This window comes from Wasmannia auropunctata, unplaced genomic scaffold, assembly GCF_000956235.1.
Source record: "Wasmannia auropunctata unplaced genomic scaffold, wasmannia.A_1.0 LD335903.1, whole genome shotgun sequence".
Classification (NCBI taxonomy): Eukaryota; Metazoa; Arthropoda; class Insecta; order Hymenoptera; family Formicidae; genus Wasmannia; species Wasmannia auropunctata.
Window position 1 is genome coordinate 3,428,067 of NW_012026987.1, and position 20,952 is coordinate 3,449,018.

The following is a 20,952-nucleotide window of genomic DNA, read 5'->3' on the forward strand; positions in this document are numbered from 1 at the left end:
ATGTAAAAATAAATCGATGACGAAAAATGTAATAGAAATTTCTTGACAAAGATCTTGATGTTGTCAAATAAGACTAAACACATGTTCGGATCACGAACAAAAAAGCAGAAACATAAGAAAAAAAAATCTCAACAAATTGGTAGGTTACATTTTAAATAGAAAGTACTTCTATATTTTGCAGTTTAATATTATCAAAACATTTTCGCATGAAGAGATTTTATGATATTCAGATCTTTTACGATATTCAGTAATCCGATCGTTAAAAACGTTTCTCTTTGTATTCTGGGTTTAGTGCGATCTGCGAAAGCTTTCCTTTCACAATTTACAACGTTAAAAACGAAATGGAATTGTAGGAACAAAATATAAAGGATAGAATTCGTTATTTGAGCAAATTAATAATTTACCACTGTACCACGCTCGGAGAATTATCCTCGCCGAAGGTTCTCTTTTGCCGCGCAGCGAGATTGCGTTTATCTTGTTTGGGCAATAAATCAAGTGTGCGATACGGCGACTAATGAGTCTTATCATAAATCATAATACCAGGTTGCTTCCCGCGTTTCACCTCAAACACTAAACGTCAGATGAAACAACGAGAAGAATACCCGTTAGCCTCAATGTGGGATGCATCGATCATTTTTCGGCGATTAAAAATCGCTGAAAGAAAGCTTTCGTGACTTCAGTTTCAGATCGGGATAAAGAGAATGACACCGAAGATATCGTTTCTTTTAACATCAAGCGAATCCCGTTTTAATCTAATTTTAATTTCAGACTTAATTACAAGAGCTTAACAACCCCCTATCGCACAATGGAGATCAACTCTGCATTTTGAAATTAGCTTACCGTACAATAAACCACTAGCTGCTTTGTAAACTAGTTTACGAAGGCTACTAGAGTTGCTACTAAAGTTTAACGTTAACGGAAACTTTTAACACATAAAATTATATTAAATTTCTTTACACTTTGCGTTTCGCATAACAACTACACATATCAAGCAGAAACTGTAATATTAATTCATATATATATGTGTCGTAAAAGCGTTTCACGCGATTATACTTACGCTCTTTGTATGTAACTGTCAATCTCACTATCTCGCCAATTCGCTTTGTATATCCTGCGAGCCTCGCTAGATCTGTCTTGCGAGCCTTGTAACGCGCAAGAAAGAAATCCGCTACGGGCTACGCGAATAGGTATATATGGGGAAATCGATCTCGTTTCTCCATGGAAAAATATACCGTCTGCGGCTCGTAGGAAGAGACTCTTTCGCGCGACAATGCGTTGGTGAAATCGAGTCGGTGTCATCGTAGTCGTCGTCGTCGTCGTCGTCGTCGTCGTCGCGTTCGCTCAAAGGTGTCGATACGGCGACTCTACTCCCGGCGAAGTTGGTAACCGAAAAGTGTGACAAAGCGAGGAATCTCGTAAAACTCTCAGCGAGACTCGAGAAGGGGAGCGGGGCAGGGGGGGGGAGGGAGGGTGATGGTGGTTGCACGAGTATGAGCCCGGCGCACTCCGTGCGCCCGGCGCCGAAGTACGTGTATTCAGATCCTGGGAAAATACCCGGGATATCCCGCAGGGAAGGAGTGAGCTGACAACACGTTCTTCGGAATCGAGTTGCTGTCGATGCCGGCGTGCAACTTCAAAGGCGTTTGTCTCTCAGGACGTGTCGCGCCGTAACGCGCGCGCGCGCGGAAACGTCCGAGAGATCTTTATACCCCATTCTCTCCTCAAAAATATCATCGCCCGTCGTTCCCGCCGAGAACGAGTCTGCATATTTTAGGGCTCTCTCTCTCTCTCTCTCTCTCTCTCTCTCTCTCTCTCTCTCTTTCTGTCTCCCTCTTCCTCTGAGACGTAGCAACGTGAGGAATTTTCCTCTCCGAAAACTTCGCTGACAAAGAGAAACGCGGGTCTTGCGAGAAAGGGAAGGAATGAGGCGGATTGTGTTATCGCCCTGTCTTGCCCTGTCTCTTTTCTATCTCTGGTCAGTTATCGAAGCATGCGCGCGGGGTGAAAAGCCGCGGCGACGGAAAAGCGGCCAGTTATACGAAAAGAAAAGACTGGAAATCTCTAACTCCATTGAAAATTTTGCGGGGCTCGACTGTCTGTCGAGAGTCTTGCGCGTTTCACGATCGGTGTGTCGAGAATTGGTATACGTATACACATTTCCGCCGGAAATCGATTCGAAACACGACGTCGCGCGTCAAAGAAAGTTTCCGCGGGAGTTTGACACGCGGCCCATGGAATTCGAAAGTATACGCGTATTTCCGAGAAAGCAATTTGATAATGAAATAAAGTAACTATACAAAACTTCTCTTCTCCTTTTCGGAAATTGATCTATTGACACAGAAATAAAACGATAGCTTTTACGGCCGAAAACACATAGAAATAATTAAAAAGCCCATTTATTATTGTTTAAATTAAACAGTGATAGCCGAATACTATTTGACACAAAAAAATTCATCAATCATATAATATATTCCGAGATCCAGAATTTTTTATTATTTTCTACTATTTAATAGATAAATAATTTGTATAAAAATTATGTCAAATGTTTTTTATGCTAAATGCATGTAATAAACATAAAGTAAAATAGATAAACATAAAGTAAAACAGAATAATATTCAAACAAGATAAATGTTACGAAATAAAGAAAAATAATCAAATAAAAAAGCAAGAATACAATTGAGAAGAGAATGAGAGAAGACAGAAACAACTCTTAGATAATCACAAGTTGTTAGTCTATTATAACTTAAACGCGCGTTTGTTTTAACATCCTTTACGGAACTGTTTATCGTTCCTTAAAACTTTCGCCATTGTGCTATAAAGGATTAGAGTCAACGCTAGGTTACATTTTATGCTATGACGCACGTCAACGACTCAACGTAGGATTAACTCAAAGTTTTCTGACAACTAGCTCTCCGTTTAATCCTTCCTATTCTGAATTCTATTTTATGAACACGAGATTATACTGTTATTAACGAATTGAGCAATAAGTTTTGTAAATACATAAAATGTATGAAATTCTTTAAATACTGATAAATTTATCCGCAGGAATAAATGATTAAATAATTTTTATAATATCGTTTATATTATATATATATATATTTGTATTAACGCTCGACGGATGAATTATGAGGCGCTCATTGTCGAACATCATCCAGAATATCATATTTTGCTGCATTTCAGCAATATTTTAATCTACTTGCTATAGCTATTTTCAAAATAAAAATTCTTCTATTCACCTCTTCACTTTTTTTGATGAAGAAGCAAGCTGAAAACGTTTGAGTATCGCAACGTCATTTGTTCTCAGACGAGTTAACGAAAGAAAGTATAGGAAATACAGGCACAAGCGTGAAAGAATATTCCCCGGCTTTTTTCTAGGACCGGCACGTCGTTCCTCGCATTCCCCGAGTCGTGTAACGGCGCGCTGCGTACATTGCGCCGCGCGCCGCGGTTACAGGATTACGTTCCTCTCTCCGAGCATTATTTCCCGTCGCTTCTTTTCCATCGTAGAACGTTTTCTCGCCCACGGTAAATAAAAAAAAGGAAAAGGAGGAGGAGGAGGAGGACCTCGCCGGGATATCTTGTTCTTTTAATACCCGGCAAATTCCAACGAAGGCGCCCGGAAAGACTTGAGGAAGATAGAAATCCGAAGTGCGCTCGAAGGGCAGGCGTTGAAGGGGAGCAAGATAGTTAAGTGAGTCCTGCGGCGCGCGCCGAATACGAGTATTCTTGCGAATACCTCGTCGCTCGTTTCTATCGAGCCTTTCTATCGTACTTTCGTCGCGACTGTCACAAACGACGGCATTTTCCTCTTCTCTCTTTTTTTTTTTTTTCAAAACCATCGACTGCGGCAAATTCCTGTAAAGAAATGCAAGAACACGCTCTCTCTTACGCGCGCGCGTGACGAATCATTTACGAGCAATTTCCGCGATGTCCAGTTGCCGGATGTGTATAATATAAATAAAACGCAGACAATTTTTTTAATCGCCACGAGTGATATTGTGAAATTGATGAAAATCTCAATACAGTAACGATAATTACTTTAATAGTTTTCAATAAATTCGTCTTGTATAAATTACTTATTTAATTCTTACATTTTTCAGGTGTCATAACTATTAACATAATTGAAATTAAATCTTGAGTAATGTTTCATAAATATTTAATCAAAGTTCTTAGGGACCAAAGTAGTCCACAAATTATAGATTTTCGAACATAAAGTGTACAATCTGACATAATTGTTTTTTGAGGAAACGGAAAGATATGCATTTTTCAATCTAAAAAGATATGTAACAAAAAACCGCAGTCACACATTTCGTATTTCGCGATTCGTCGTACTTTTCACGAATTTTTCCGGCACCGCCGCCGTCAAAGTCTCGCTTGACTTTTACGGCGGCTTCATATCATCCCCCGTCGAGCTTTACGATTCCCCCGAAAGCCGGGGATGTAATCGTTGCGGGAAATTTTCGGGCGCGACACACTTCGAGCACCGTGTAATCTTCTTACGGCGCCGTTACGGCGGCGTAATCGACGACGGTAGGGAGCAAAGAGTCGTCGATTGCGCGAAAATCTTTCGGCATTACCGGGGAGCGTTATCGTTACGTCGCCGATACGGAACGACTTGAAGAACAATATCGTCGATTTTACGATCGTAGAGATATCGCGCGCGCAGCATTTGCCTGGCCGATTTACTCCGTACAAGTTTTTTGTTGTCCCGAGACGCCACTTCTTCACGCAAAAGTCGTTGCTTGAACGCGTTATTTCGTCGCGTAATATTTACATTTTCGGGAGGGGTGGGGGAAGGGGAGGGGAGGTCGTAACTTACACCGCTATTTCGTTCGGCGCACGCTATAAGAATAAATCAGCGAATAAGGGATTTATCGTAATGAAATTGCCGTGTTTCACAATGCGCTAGTGACAAACGTTTCCGCATTCCGCGCTCCGCGCCGGGCTTACCGCGGGACATTTTCGCGAACTTGGTCGTTACTCGAGTCACGAGGATATTCTCCGGAGAGAATCTCTTTGCGAGTCGTTCAGTCCTCTAGTGAGGATAGATCACGCGCGCGCGCGCGAAGTCCCGGAAGAATTTTTACTGCCGACCCGGAACGATATTACATACTTAGTCGTCGTTGCACCTGCTACTCCGCCGAAGATCCGGGGCATTTGTCATGCGAAGGATTCGCGTTGCCGGTTTTTAAGAGATCGTTCCGGCCCCCTCTCGTTTTATCCGAACCATCCCGTCGTTTCAACTTCGAACGTTAAGTTAGCTTACTTGGAAAAAATTCCTTTTATTCCGCATGACTTCCATGAATATTTATTCCACTGTGTCACGGATAGTTACAGCAATTTTAACGTCAATTGCAACGATGTACTTCCATTTGTTATCTGTTTCTTTTCATGTACAAAGAATCCTCAACAAAGAATCGACCTTCTTAAAAAAAAAAATTTTTTTTAATATTGATATAATAAAAAAATAATATGATGAAAAACTTTAGCTAAACTTTCTGTTGCATGTATTTGCAACACCAAAAATTGACAAACAAAAAGAGATCAACGTAGGCCAAGGAACACGTAGAGAATGTGATAATTACTTGTCAGTAACGTCCGCATTATTCCATAATGGATTACCAGTGGATGAGGTTACCGTCGCGGAATCGATGTAATTCCGTTAATAACAGCCGCGGTTTCCCACGTTATTGTCGCTTCATTATCGACCATAAGTGATTAGTAATTAATCTCGCCGTGTAATTAATTTAATCGAAGCAACTGTGCAATTGTAACGCAATTATGCTGTCCTAACAAGACGCAATATAGGTACCGCGTATATAGGTGCTCTCGTCTTTAGTCAGTTTAGTTACAGAATAAGAATAAAAATAACAATAAGAATAAGCTCGCGGGATCGAAGAACGTGAAATAATTTTAAAATGCAGAGCATTAATTATAAGAAATATTGTCGCAAGTATGAAATACGATGATAATAATTTACACGCGCTGCGACAAGATATAAGGTCATTTATTAAAACAAAATTTGATCCCGCGTAATTTACGTTATCTAAATTTACTCAGTACTATTTCGGGATCAATTAATCACCGCAAATGTAAGCCTCTTTTCGCGCGAAAAGCAGTACAAAAGGAAGACACGTCCGAGGGGTAGGTGAGTCTCCCCACAGAGCAGACACAGGCGACATAGGACACGCCAAATCGAGATATCCCGAGGATGAATCCCACTCGTGACCGGAATAACTGACCGCAACCTCCCTCGATACCGTCGTCGGAGCGACTTACAAAAGATAGGAGATCCCCGTCGAAACTGGAATTCCGAGTATCCTGTCGAATCCCGAATCCCGGGTAGAGATTGTCGCTAAGAGGAATATGACGTACGATCGCCCGGGACGTCGGGCACAATTCAATTGTATAATACATGCCCCTGCAATTTTTATCGCGACACGCGAGCAAGACGCGATGTCGTGAAACATGCGAGAATTTGTCGCGATTCGTGATTTATTCTCGCCGGGCGCTCTATGCCAGGAGAGGGGGAGGGGGAGGCGCGGATTTAGTTCGGCAAAAACGTATACGCCGATCGCGTGGGACGATCAATTTTCGCGACTGCAAAATCGCAAACGAGATTAAAGCTCTTTTTGCGCGACACCGTCGTCGTACCTGATGTATTTATAATTTTCGGGCATGTTATAACGCTTAATTTTATCTTCGTTAAAATATCACAACCGAAACGGTTTATAAATAAAGCTACGCAGACACTAAAATATCATGTTATTATTTTCGATTTACTCGGATTAAAAAAGCACATTGTATGTATGTTTGTCCCCCCGCGGCCATCGTACAATAAATAATAGCATTTTAATAGTATATACCCCGAAGATTAATGGAGGTTAGATATATATCAAAGCAGTTTTTAAATTATAAGCAACATAGCTAGCTAATGGCATAATGCAGAATTCACGTGTTTAGACTGCAATATATAGACTGCCATTTAATATTAATTTTCAAATAAATCATTTTTAATATTCAGCTGATTTTCTGATGCTATAGCTGATCCTATAAATAACTTTAATGCCATAAATAACTTAATTATCAGTAGGAAATGTTAATTGTTACACATAAATACAAATAAAAAAAAATTGTACTTGAAATGTTAAAAAATTATTATATTAATATTATTAATAGATATATCGATATAATAGATATGTCTCCTTATATATTCTTTGGATTGTGCTTTCCAAAGAAACAGAAAGAGAAATCTTATTCACGTACAAATATCTATAATAACTACAGATATTTATAATTATCTATCTTTGGTACAGAATTTAAAAATAACATTTCTATCATTCATACGCACAATAAATTGATAGACAATTATACATTTTGCAAGACTGAATATTATTAAAACTAATTTTTCCTAGCCCATTTATTTTAAAACAATAAATCTATAAAATACTGCCTGCTCGAGGCCGTATATGAATAATAAATAGAGCGATTTTGTATATACGCAATACTAATGCGCTACGTGTTTCAAAAAATGAGTGCCACGCGTTGCAGCATCAGTCGTTATGAAATATGTAACGTATTACAAAACAAATATAACGACAAATTATTCCGTTATTTGCATTTTAAAATAAATTTGTGATAAATGAATTATTATTTTGTATTTTGTTTCGTATTTCAGTTAGCACTGTCTAAAATAACGATTAACTGAGTAGAAAAAGAGAGGGAAAGAGAGAAGAGAGAGAAATACATTACTAACATATATTATATGTGTATTGCTAATTGTGTATACAATTTAATTGTCGTGTACAAATTATTTTGTCCTTTTCTATAACAATTTGTTTGATCATTTAATTACTCCACTTAAAAAGAATTATTAAATTTAATATTTACTTGACAAATGAAATATACTTTCGTTTTAATGAATATGTTTTGCATGAATTAATATATGTATAATTATTTTTGCTCTTTTCCTCTTTCGTATGTATCGAAATAATTGTATGTTTTCTTAATTTGTTCACATTATACAATTTTCGCTTCTGTCGCAAAAGTTTGCGACAGAAAAAAGTTATAATGAATTAATTTTCCAAGTTCCAATTATTCATCAATAGAAAATCACTTAAATAAATACAAACACATTTAAATAAAATAATTATTTGATCATTAAAATTTTTATTAAGATAAAGGATTAAATAATTAATATATGTAGCATCGAAAATTTGTCATTAATAATCAGTTTATCAATTGATTGCTGTATATAAATATGTACACAAAAAAATCAGTAAAAATCAATCTCTTAAATTTTAATAATTAATAACATATGACCGAGATTAAATAAAGTTAAATACTAATAACATAAATTAAAAGACAAAACGCGTGAACATAAGCGATTAACATCACACTCAACTTTTAATTTTAAAACTATTAATCTCGATATTTTTTTGAATGAGGATTTTCGAACATCAATTAACGTTTCGAACAGAATACTGAAATATTACATAGTGGTTATAGGATACTCCATATGTGCAGGTTAATATCAATATTATTATTTGTTATAGGTTATTAATTATTTTGAGCTAAATCAGAATACTTAAAATTTATCAACAGTATGCAGAGAATTATTGAATTAATCACAGTTAATACTAAACATACAATTATTTAATATTAATGTCCCATATTTCTACGTAAATAATGGATGATAAATAGCAGTTGATTCGGCTTAAATAAATATTACAAATATCGAATTTTATTCGGCCCGGCGATCCTTTCAGTGGAAAACAATTTCCGGGCTAGCCGCGTTGCTGGTTGACGATCATCCACCTAACTCACGGCAGAGAAATATACGGCCCTTTGAACCAGCGTGTTAAAAAGAAAAGACGGGGAGCCGATAGGGACGATAGAAAGATGGAATTCTGTGGGATATCGAACGTTCGCTCGAAGACGGACGAGCTCTCCGAGGTGGAAAAATATGGCAGGGGGACCGTCCGCGAATCTCCCTGTCGGTTTTCTTTTGATGCCCGGGACGCGGTTTCAGCGAGCGAAAAGAGCCGAGAAATCCCCAAGGGTCAGGAATCTGTTATGATTCACGACGTGCCACGTGATCGACCCCAATTTTTTTTATATCACGTCACGACATCCACCACAATGACTGCACACGGGGTGAATATCTGGACGGTATATCCAAAACTGTCCTTGCGCGTCTGCGAATAATCCAATCGACCCAATTCATTTAATCCTAGGATAATTGTCCCTATTAGTGTGCTTTTATATTTAAATAAGTCATAAAAGTAAACTGGTACAAATAAATAGACAAAGTATTTTTTTTATTAAATTAATACTTTAACTTAAATTTCTTAATCAGTTTCTTTTTATGACTTTTTTTTTATTTATGACTGAAATTTAATACTTTAACTTAATAAAAAAAAATACTTTGTCTATTTATTTATACCAGTTTATTTTTATGACTTATTTAAATATAAAAGCACATTAATAAGGACAGTTACCCTAGGATACCTTATATTGAAACGCTGCTGTAAAAATTAAATTAAATTAAAAGAAATAATCCGACATCTAGAAAATTGTTTCCATAATTATCAACATTACAAACTACATTTCGATCCAAAAATAAATGCGGAACAAATATTTTTATGTTTTTTTTTTTTATAGAAAACGCTAATTGGTATCCGATATTCGCTGACTTTACTTTACCCAGAATTTCTTATAAAAACAGACGTATAAATTTTTATCGAAAAAAGTTATCGATTTCTGCTCTACCCTCCGCTTAACTGATCTGATCAAGATATGGATGGGAACCCAAGTAAAGCAAACGATCCGGAGCGCGGGTCGAGAGGCGAATAAAAAATATCGAAGGAGCAACAAAGAATATGGAAATGGAGATACCCGTCAGTGCGGTTGATGGACAGCTCCTCGAGTCCCGCTCACGGTGTCTGTTTGAAGAATATCGCGATATTTTCTCGTACGATAGAATTCCGCTCGTTTCTCGGACGCTACGGTTTGAAAATGGAACGAGATTCAATTTAAAAAATAAATTCGTGCTAGAGAATTTTTGTGTCATGTCGGAATTTATAACACCATGATATAGCTGTTTACTTGATACAAAGACATAATTGTCTGCATATAAAATCTTTGAATTGTTCCTTAAAAAGAAAACATATCTCGAAAATATCTTAAAAAGAAAAATATCTGAATAATGCACAGTCTTTCGTATTTTAGCAAAGAATTAATTAAAAAGTCGGTTTAATTCTAATTGTATCATTCGGTAACATATTGTTTCATGTTTGATATTTCCATTTGAAAACAAAATCGTCAATTTTATTGCAAAGATTATTTCACAAAAGTTATTATAAAAGTATGAATAAAACCGTATATCAATGCTCAGTTATTGAATTTTTACCCCTTAAGAACTTTCAAGCAATTCGGCAATTAAATCTCATTCTCTTATAAATAATGATCCTCTTAATGTGAATAAAAATGCAATGATTAATTGTTTTCGCAAACTGCGAAAGTGCTCGAGTAACGCCGAAAGAAAATATAACTTGCCGGAGGCGTTGCGCTATGATAACACAAAAATTTTTAGCTTGCAATTATAACTTTTCTCGCAGTAAATAGAAGTCAAGCGACGCTTTAGATTGTTTCCACCAGAAAGAGCAGCAACCCATTTACTATTTTTACTACGTTAAACGAAACGCAATATACGGGTCACAATACCGCCGCGCGCAAGTTTTCGACCAACGCAATGAGAGTTTTCCATTGCCCGTTAGCTTTCCGCGGAGTTTTCACGAAGAGATCGCAAATATATTTGATGTCATGCGACGAGGGAAGCGTAATATGGCAGTGTAAGTCTCCGTCGCATTCGTTTTCTGCTCTTTAAACGGTCAACGTTCCTCGGAATGGGCGATCGCGAGATTTTCTTGGAAAACAGGATGCTTTGAAATCCCTGTGGGACTTCTTCCGACTAATGAGCGTCGTGCTGTTTTCGCAGTGCGGAAAATAAAAGAAGACAAGAGATCGTTATTTTCGCAAATATAAATTTGGAATTTTAATTCTTATAATTCTCTAATGTCAATCAAATGCATGTTTTATTCTCATTATGTAGCGATGATAAAATTGCATAAGTTCAATGTCGTTTAACCAGATAAACCAGATAAACAAAGATAAAACAAAGTTACGTATTTTTAAGACATTACATATAGAGTTATAAAATTAATTTTAAAGAATAAATAAAAAAAATAATTCGTACGAAATTCTAAAAGTTCTCTGTTTTAATTGAATGGAAAATTTGTATAAAATTGCGAAAATAACAAGTTAAAAAATTTATGAAAGAAATAAACAATACATTTGTGCTCGCGATCGTATACCTTTCCGTAATAAGAGCTGTAACATGTCGTAGAGGAGCCAAGTTCTGCACTTTTGCGGCACAAGTTTCACACGGATCCGCCATCATCCTTCAGACCTGTCCGGCAGCGAAGTTTTCGGATTGGACGATCCATTATTGAGGCTCGTTTTCGTCTCTGATTCATGATTTTTTTAGAATCGCACCTAACCGCGAGCCCGAGGCAAACTTCCGCCATCCTTTCTCCTTTTATGTCTCTCCTCGTCCGCTCGGCCGAGCCGCGCGGCGTTTTCGAGGGAAACTTTCCGAATCGCATCGGTCTGCAGACGCGGAAATGCGTCGACCTCGCTGAACGTACGTTTTCATTATCATGTAACGACGAATCATAGCCGCGATAAATTCACAAGACTGGGAAAGAGAGAGCGCATCGATGGATAATATGCAGCATTTATCAAAGGTCTCATGATACCAGTGGAATCTTCACTGAACACGGATTTAGTTTGCTTTAGAAAAAATTCTTTGTGAGGTGTAATTATGCGAATACTATCGTTAATTACGCGGGTACGTATTTGACGAGTTAAGCTTTCACCGGATAAATGCCGTTTTGAAATTAAACAGGCTTCACTTTGACAGAAACTTAATTTAAACATTAATTACCGCGATATTTAAGGTGAAACTTATATAAAGTTGTTGAAGATTTGCGGTCTCGTCAAATGCTCGTGCGGGCTGCGCTACATCAAAGAATGTTTTCTTAATGTCTATCGTCAACAAGTAATAGACACACGATGCTAAATAGCTTAATTTGCGATAAATTAATAACTGTACGCTCGCTAACTTGTTTACTAGTTCGGCAAATACATCTCTTTTTATTGTTATTTGTGTAAAATGGTGGAACGAAACGCGTTTGTCAAGTTATAGCTAAGCGCGTTATAGCTAAGCGCGATATACTGCATTGCGTGAGAAAGAAACGTCTCAGCGGAAGATGCGTTCATGTCGGAGAGTCAAAGAACACGCGAAAAATATACGGGACGAACGCTCGTTTGCCAGCGGCAGACAGAGGAACACGAGAGCGGAGAAACGGGGAGAGCGAGCGAGACTCGACCCGATGGGAAATGGCGGTCGGAGCCGCGCCCGAGTCGCGCAGCGGGGCTCTGAATTTTCTATGGAATCTGCTAACGATAAAATACGAGCTCGCCCGTTCCGTCATACTAAATTTCAGAATGTGTCCGCCCGGCTTCGTTCTTCCTATTCGGGGCGAGTGCCACCCTTCCCCGCCCCCTCGGCCTTTCCGCGTGGAGGGCACAAGCGTGGAACGTCGTTCGCGGGATATATCCATCATCCTCAAGCTCGCGGTATTTAATTTTCATGAAAGATTCCGGATCCCAGACGCGTTCGAGAAGAAAAACAGTCGGGGAGGAGATGACTACCGTTTATTGAGGACGGCGCAAGAAGGGTAAACTCGGAAGAAAAGGCTTTGACGGTGAAGGCGATTTTAAGGTATTATCCCTGCCGTTAACTCCCCGCGTTGGAAAATACGTCAGTTGAGCGACGTATACTGGAATGTATTTTGTGTAGACAACTAACGGACTGACAGCTAAAAAAGAAGTGAGTATTGAAACACAAATATTTTCTTACTACAAGATCTTATTTAATTTTCATTAAAGCCTGATTGATTAATTACGTTAAAAGTCAAATGAGTTACATATTTTCAATATTTGTTTGTTTTTATCATCCAACATAAATAATAAACTTTAAAATTTTAATTCAACATCAAGAACGAAGTTTCTCGATATACCTTTAACGTTTTTATTAAAATTATATTACGTTGATATTTATTATAAAATATTTGTATCATTAACTTGTCACATTGGTATTGCGTTAATTTTTGTTACTCTATATCTCGCGTGCGACATATTCGCGCCTAAAAATAATATCTCAAATGAAATTAGATGAAGACAGACTCGATTATTTTCCCTTTTCGATAATGAGATGCACGTCACTCGCACAGAGGGGGAAAAAAAAGAGAAAGAAGATCAAGGATGACAAAACCGGTTTTTGGATGCCTTCGGCAGTATCGGATATTTTCGATCCTCTCGAGAGCATCGTGCCGCTCTTTCTTCTTGAAAGCTGACGAGTAATCACCGATAAAGGGGCTTAAACGAGGATATCCAGCGTGAAGTATCGATTTCAGGGAATCACGCAGTACCACTTGACGAGACGCAATTCCAGCGATCCCGACGCAACGCGTCTCGTCCGGGATTACAGGATCTAATCTATACCCTGCGGAAAGCTCGCAGACGTGAAGGATCGAAAGGATGCAGGAGTTCGCTCGAGAATCCAAACGCTCATGAAATTTGCGGGATTAATACCATTATTGATCCTGTCGTCTCTGATTCAATTCAACGCGTACTTCGCACAGAAGAGTTTCGTAGAGTTTCTAAAAAGATATTTTTACTTTCCGTGAAAAACATTAATCTCATGGACGAGCGATAATGTCACGTCATAATAATTGAATTAAATTTATATACTGCGTATCGCTCTGACAATTATATTAATTATTCAGTAATTAAAAAATGTTAAAATGAAAAAATAGCTGCACTATGAAGAATAATTCATTTGAAAGGACATAAACTGAATTTTTCAATTTATTCGACTATCGTTTCTCTACCGCTTATATCAGAAAGCCATTAATTTTTTAGGCGTGGCCTTAATTAAATTTCAAAATAGATACCTGATTAATTAACACACACATACACGTAAGTGCGGGTACGCATGCACACACGCGATAAGAGGAAAGACAACTACTGAGCGATCAATTAAGTGGATAAAGGCCAACATAGCCGTACGTTAAATAAGTGGCCAGGATAGGTGAGACAGAGACGCGAGATGGTACGAAACTAATTTGGCCGTAAGCGGCGATTAGGCGTCCCCGAGGCGCGCGCGGAAGGAGATGGAGGGGATCTAGCGCTCGTCAAAATCTAAAGTAAATCCTAATCGGATTAGCATGAGTCGACTCAACACCCGAGCAGCTTTTGTTCCCCAAGTTTCAACGACGACGTCTTGGGGCTCCTTGGGGCGTGCGTCTCCTTTATCCAATGAGCTAACGACTCGAAGTCTCGAGGCAGGAAAATTGCGCCGGGGCGCAACGAGAGGGAGGGCGCGACGGAGGTAGGTAGGTGCAGCATGCGATGCGCGATACATCGAGAAACATCGTTGATGCGAGGCGAGGGTGCAGGTTTATTTTTGGCTTATGGGAATAACTTTTTTAATAAGCAGCTCGAGAAAGTGGCGGGATACTGAAAACGGATATAGCAAACTTAATTAAAGGGAGACTGAGAGGAGAGTAGGAGCGACGCGTGAATAAATGTACATCTTGAAAGATAATTGCAATCAGTAAACGTGCGTAAAGGAGAGAGGATAACGCGAGAAAAAGAAAATCAGCAAAGAGAACGAGAGAAAGGTAAGGGACATAAGCGTCGGATATCGCGTCAATGAGTTTAGTCATGATAGGGTTATTTCAAGTTGTTTCGCTCCGAGAGCGGATATATACATAGCAGAGGTGCAACGGATCCTATGCTCCTTCCTTCCAGGCATACATATACATAATACATACACACACAGACTATTGCAATGTCCATTCACCTCTCTCTCTCTCTCTCTCTCTCTCTCTCTCTCTCTCTCTCTCTCTCTCTCGCTATATCGAGATGGCCGAATTAACCCGGAGCTCCGACGGACGCTGCGCCCGCGCGCGTCGAAGCGTAAAACGAAGCTCCGCCGCTACCGCGGTGTTTCGATGGCCTTTCGCCTGCGAGATGTATCCCTATTCGATTACGTTTCTCTCCCGTCTGGCGCTCCCCCGCGCACCGAACGAGTCCGGGATACCTTGGTCCGGGCACTAGCAACAAGGGCAGATTGTTTAAGTTAGCGATGCGCGACGACCCGACTCATTCCGCGACGCTCGGCCGAGTTCTGATTAAAAGAAAACAGCGACGATCGACCAACTTTGAATCGCGCTCGCGCGATTTTGACGCAATCTTCGCGTTTAGTGCGCGCGTTTATTCAACGGACTAGAACCGATCCTTCAGTGTTAATATTTCCCAACTCTGATCGATTAATTTTTCTTCAACTGAAAATTGAAGTTTACGAGTTGCCCCTCCGATGTCCAGATAGATGGAAAAAATTTATGATGGATGAGATAAGATAAATTAGAAAGAGAATGATATATCGAGATTGTTTTGAAAAAGTTCAGTAACGTATGATGACTAATTGATGATTAATTCGATTAACGATGTTCTCGCCATTCTAATCAATTCACACGCAAATATTTGACGCCAAAGTTAGTAAAAAAAATTTCAAACAATAGTGAAGAATAGGTTTCGAGAAGCAGCATTACCCAATGAGATCTTGTGGATAAAAAAGTTTTAAACATTTAAAAGTCCGCCCCTTTCTTTATAATACATCGTATTCTTCCTTTTTTATAGAATTATTGCGCTTCTGTTCATTTTTTAATACATTCAATTTAATAATTCCATTTGATTTTCATTTGTAATCACTTTACGTAGCCACTCAAGCGCAATTATTATACACACCGTCACGCAATTTCATTACATTCACGTTTATATAAGTCCCCTTTATGAATTTTAGAAGAACCTCACCTAAAACCTCGTCGGTCCTCCTCCGAACAGGGCGTGAAATCGGCAACCCGCCTTTTAAATCAACTTAACGGCCGATCGATGGTCAAATTAGGTTAGGTGCTTCGTGAAAGCTTCTCGCTACGGTGCACCATGGAGAGCCTCGCTCCTTGGAGACCGACGAGATATTGCTCCGACTCTATTAAGAGACAAGAGCGACAAGCCCATCTTGGACTTTCGGCGCTTTCCAGAAGCCGCCTCTCGAACTTCCGGTTCGGCTGCACGGCAAAACCGGCAAACACGCATCGCCGACGATCGGAGGAGGTGTTATGAAACTGGGACGGAACTGCAAATCACTTATTAGGGATGGCTTCGTGTAACAAAATGTACGTTGTCGTTATGGCAGATAAGAAGCTTGGCGGATCAAAGGAAGCCGCTTTTATACGAACTTATGTATAACCCTATAGAATCACAATCTTGTCAAAGAGATTCCGTTCTATTTAGAAATAATTAAAACACTTATTCAAAATCTATGTCGAGTCGTTTGTTCTAAAGTGTGTGTGTGTGTGTGTGTGTAAGAGAGAGAGAGAAGACATATTTATTGTATAACTTGTCCAACGTACATTAATCCTTCGCGCGATTATTTGAACATTAATATCCCATTTATTCCCGCGAAGTTTCTATTTAAACATTTTCAATACTTCCAACAATTATGCATAAGCGTACGTGCGGTAATTACGTTTGATTTCGCCTGTACACACACCGAATAATGTTATTCGCCATTATGGAAACGCGAAACGCTGTTGCACAACTTTCTATAAAGTGGAAATTGAACTTTCTGTACGGGTTGACGCGTATCTCGCATCGATTCGGCATTGAGTATTAATTACCGCATTGTGATATCCATTCCGCGCCGTCAAGTTGGTTGCGTTATGAACGCGATGGTGATTATTTTGTACGAGATAAAATAATATTACGACACGTTGTTATTTCAACTGCGCGTGAGAGCTCATTGTAATTTAAAATCTATGTATCGCTTTGTTAAAAACAATATAACATAGTTATATAATATGCAGTGCCATATAAACAAAACCATATAAACTAAAAATGTTGTTTATGATAACATTACCAATTTTTTTTTCAAATTATATGTTTTCTCAATTTATACGTTTTAATATTAAAAAATAAATATTTCAGAATTATCAATAGCAGATTCTGCCCTTATTTCCATTTTACAACAAATTCGATGCATTATGCAACACACACTTCACCATTATTTAAATAAAAATGTTATTCACGCAGAAAATAGGAGAAATAAAAGAAAATGCATTATCAGTTTCCACGCGAAAAGAGAAAGAAACAATATTTTATATTTGAATGGAAATTTATTCGTAAATTTGATACTGCGTCATTATTGAAATTAAAATGTATTCGAAAATGAGAGATACCGATTATACAAAGAGAGAACTGATTGATTCATCGATTAATAAAAAGTAGCCTTTATTTTCTCGAATAAATAAATCACCTTCAAATAAATGAGGTAAAAAAATAAATTCGCTAAACATAGCGTTTCGTAAATTGTAAATATGTTTTATCTTAAAAATAATTCTTTTGTTACATTTAAAATTCACTCGTCGAGAAATTCATGCAGATAAAGATGTAAATGCAAGTCTAAAATGACACAGGATTAAATGGTCATGACATGTGATCGCTAAGCGAGAAACTCTCGATTGCAATTATCGACGACTTTGCAAATAATCGCGAATTTTGTTATCAAGGTAGATTCGACTCTGACGATTTGAGGTTCGCGTCAACGAAAGAGCGAATCGAACTACAGAGACGAGCCGGCCAATCGACGGTGCTCTCAGCACGATCGTTTACAGAGGATCGCTTTCAATGGTCGGCTGATTGTACGAGTGGTCCTTCGATTCTGGATTAACGATCATTCTTGGGGCCGGTTTGCCCGATCGTAAGCGACGATCACCGCCGAGTATCGGCGGTCAGTTTCCTCCTATCGAGTTTCTCCCGCGTCGAGAACAATTTTGTTGAAAGTTTAACGAGCCTCATACCAGTTCCGCGCGAGAAGTCCAAGTTTTCGCTCTCGAGAAACGAAGACGGCTTCTCCTCTCCCTCCCCCCCCCTCCCCCCGCACAAAGAGTTCAGATCTTGAGATTTATATTTATTAGGGAAGAGTGTCTGTTCGTAGAGCTCTCGTCCGTCCGACAGTCACGATACTATCGTACACGGCTGACTGTTCCCATTGCAAACAGTCTTTGTGTATCTTTAGATATTGACAATTACATTTCCGTCATGTGAACCAGTTCGGGAGATATATATTTGGAGAATGATTGATGCGGAAGATGGGAGATTATATTTCTTTTTTCAGCGAAACAGCGAGGACTAGTTTTCCACGAAAAGACTAAGTTATATCACAAAATAAAAACGATATCGGGTCGATATCTTGCGGTTTATATCGCCTGTACGAGCACTGCCTGTCCATAGCTTTCATCTATCGAATAGTCGCGATATTATCGTGACTGATTGTTCCGCAAATTGCTAACTCCAACTGTCACGTTGTCCTACTCCGGATATCGACAATTGCATTAACGGACACCATCAATACCGCAACCTTCCGTGAATTTTTCTTTTACGTTTGAATAATAAATTATAATAGATTCGGTTCCTCGAAGTCTCCCAGCTGATAAGATTTACAACTTCGTTCCACTTTTATAACATCTAATAGATTTTTTCGAACGTTTAGAACGTTTCCAACGAACTGTCTTATGAGGCTAATGGGAAATACGTGCAAGAAATAATCATACAAAAAAGGTTACTTCAATTTAACGAGAGTTTAACAAGCTTCGAATTAATCCCATATCAAAAGTCTAAGTCTTTTCGTGCCAAATGAATTTTTCGAGATATAGATCGCCATGGGAAAATTGCTATGCATACTTTTCATTCGAATATGTGTACATACATATATTCATATAATAGCAATCACAAACGAGTTATTCCACAGTTGTAAATTGCAATATAATTTTTCGATGTAACAGTATTACGATTTAAATTATATTTAACTTTTATTCCAAGAATCATGAAGTAGGTAAAATAATTCTCAAATTTAGTGATAAATGCCGCGATTAATAGCAATTACTATTAGTATGAAAAATATGCCAGCACGACAAATCAATTATTTCACTTTTAGCATAAATATTTTGCACATACGTTTATTTTAACGGAGTCTGTCGCGTCAATTAAAGGCAAGATCGACGTACTTACCGATAACGGTGAGATTAACTTTCAAGTTTCGCGTCGGCGAGTTTCGGAAATCGACCCTGCACCTGTAGACACCCTCGTCACTTTGTCGAAGGTCCTGAAGTGTCAGCTGCGCCGGCGAGCTCGCACGAAAAGACGCCCGGTGGCCCCAAAAATGCGCGGCGCTCCACAATTTCGCCTTTCCGAACTGCCGACTTCTTGCGTCGTAACTGCAACATCAATCGTGGGAATATGTCAGTAAAATAATCCAAATGGGGAGGGTATCTGCGATTTTTTAACCTCCCCAGCAAACACAGATCATAACTGCAATGTTGCAGCACTATTACGTATAACATTCCAGCTATATTGCATACAAATGTTACAAATATTGCTGTAATATAGTATTATAATCTGTGTTTGCTAGTCAGCTGTTACTTGATAGCGAGAATATTAGTCTCAAAACAGCTTACAAGTTAAATCTTTAGAAACGACATTTTAAATCAATAGCGATTTGTAAAATCATAAAAGAAACGAGACATCGAATGGGGGGGGGAGGGGAGAAAAAAAAGAAATGGACTATATCTCTCGTGTTGCAGAATCGAGCAGAGTATCACCTTTGCAAGAAAAGCATAGTACAAGAAAAGTATAGTACAGTAAAAAATGTATGCCGCTGATTTAATGTAACGCAAACGATTCCGAAGTGAGTTCTTATCGTGAGTGCATTGCACGTTGCATTTACGGTGAGAAGTCTGTTTGCGACTGATATACCTCGTCTGTATCCGCCACGGGGCTCGGGCGAGCTTCGGCGGAGTGTCCTCGGGCCGTGCATACAAATCACGGGATTACCGCCGCGAAATATGTCCGTTCGCGGAGTTAAATACCAGCAGTTTCGCGTGTCGCAAATCGCGGCGCCAAGTCGCGTAGCCCGCGACGCCCGTCCGCCGCACGATACTCGCATTTGTCAGCTCGACGGAAACTTTCTCCCCCTCCCCGGGGGCACAGAGTTATTTTAAAATCTTTCCTTGCGCGCGGCCCGGAAAAAAAAAGAATGATGCGAACGGGAGAGGGATGCGAGCGGCTGGGGGCGGGCTAAATAATGCGGGTTAAGTCGGCCAGCAGGATGAAAGTAAACGGGAGTGAACGAATGGCTGACGACCAAAGTACGACGCACAATACACCCCCGGGCCCGCTCTTATCTGGCCTCGACCAATTTTTCACCGAACTTTCGCAATTCGTCATAGTCGAGGAGCCTGCGAGAGGTGAAGCTCTTCGCCTATTCCCTCCCCCCCCCCTCCTCTCTCCCTCCTCGAAGTCGCCCGAGCTCAAGAAGATCCAATACAGACCGAGAGAAGTGCACTCGACCGAGAGAGTCAGATAACCCCTTACTTCCCAGGTCAGGGCTTTCCGGGGACGGTATTAGGTCTTGCTGAAAAGAAGAGAGCGCGCGCGCGCGCGCTATATTGTTCGTTATGACCTAAACCGGGTAATCCGCGAATACGGATCATGGTATATAATCTGATTTATCGCACACCGATTTATTTACCCCATAAAACGTACGCCGCGCTGCATTTCTTCGTCGTCGAAAAAGTAGGTACCGTAAAGTATATAAATTCCAGAATGCTCGTATAGGTTACGTATATAGAGAGTGCCGATTCTCAATGCTTACAAACGCGTAGGAACGTCAAATTGTGTTCTCCAAACGTGCTCGCTTCCGCT

The 20,952-nt window shown here is 39.3% G+C and overlaps 1 protein-coding gene across 1 annotated transcript in view; it reads right to left on the reverse strand.

Moving 5' to 3' along the window:
* The window catches only part of LOC105455485 (sialoadhesin-like), a 197,246-nt gene that overhangs the window by 128,653 nt on the left and 47,641 nt on the right, over positions 1 to 20,952 (reverse strand). The window contains exon 3 of the mRNA XM_011698854.1: positions 19,261 to 19,466. Within this exon, the coding sequence (XP_011697156.1) occupies positions 19,261 to 19,466 (206 nt within the window). The remainder of the gene's footprint in view (positions 1 to 19,260; positions 19,467 to 20,952) is intronic.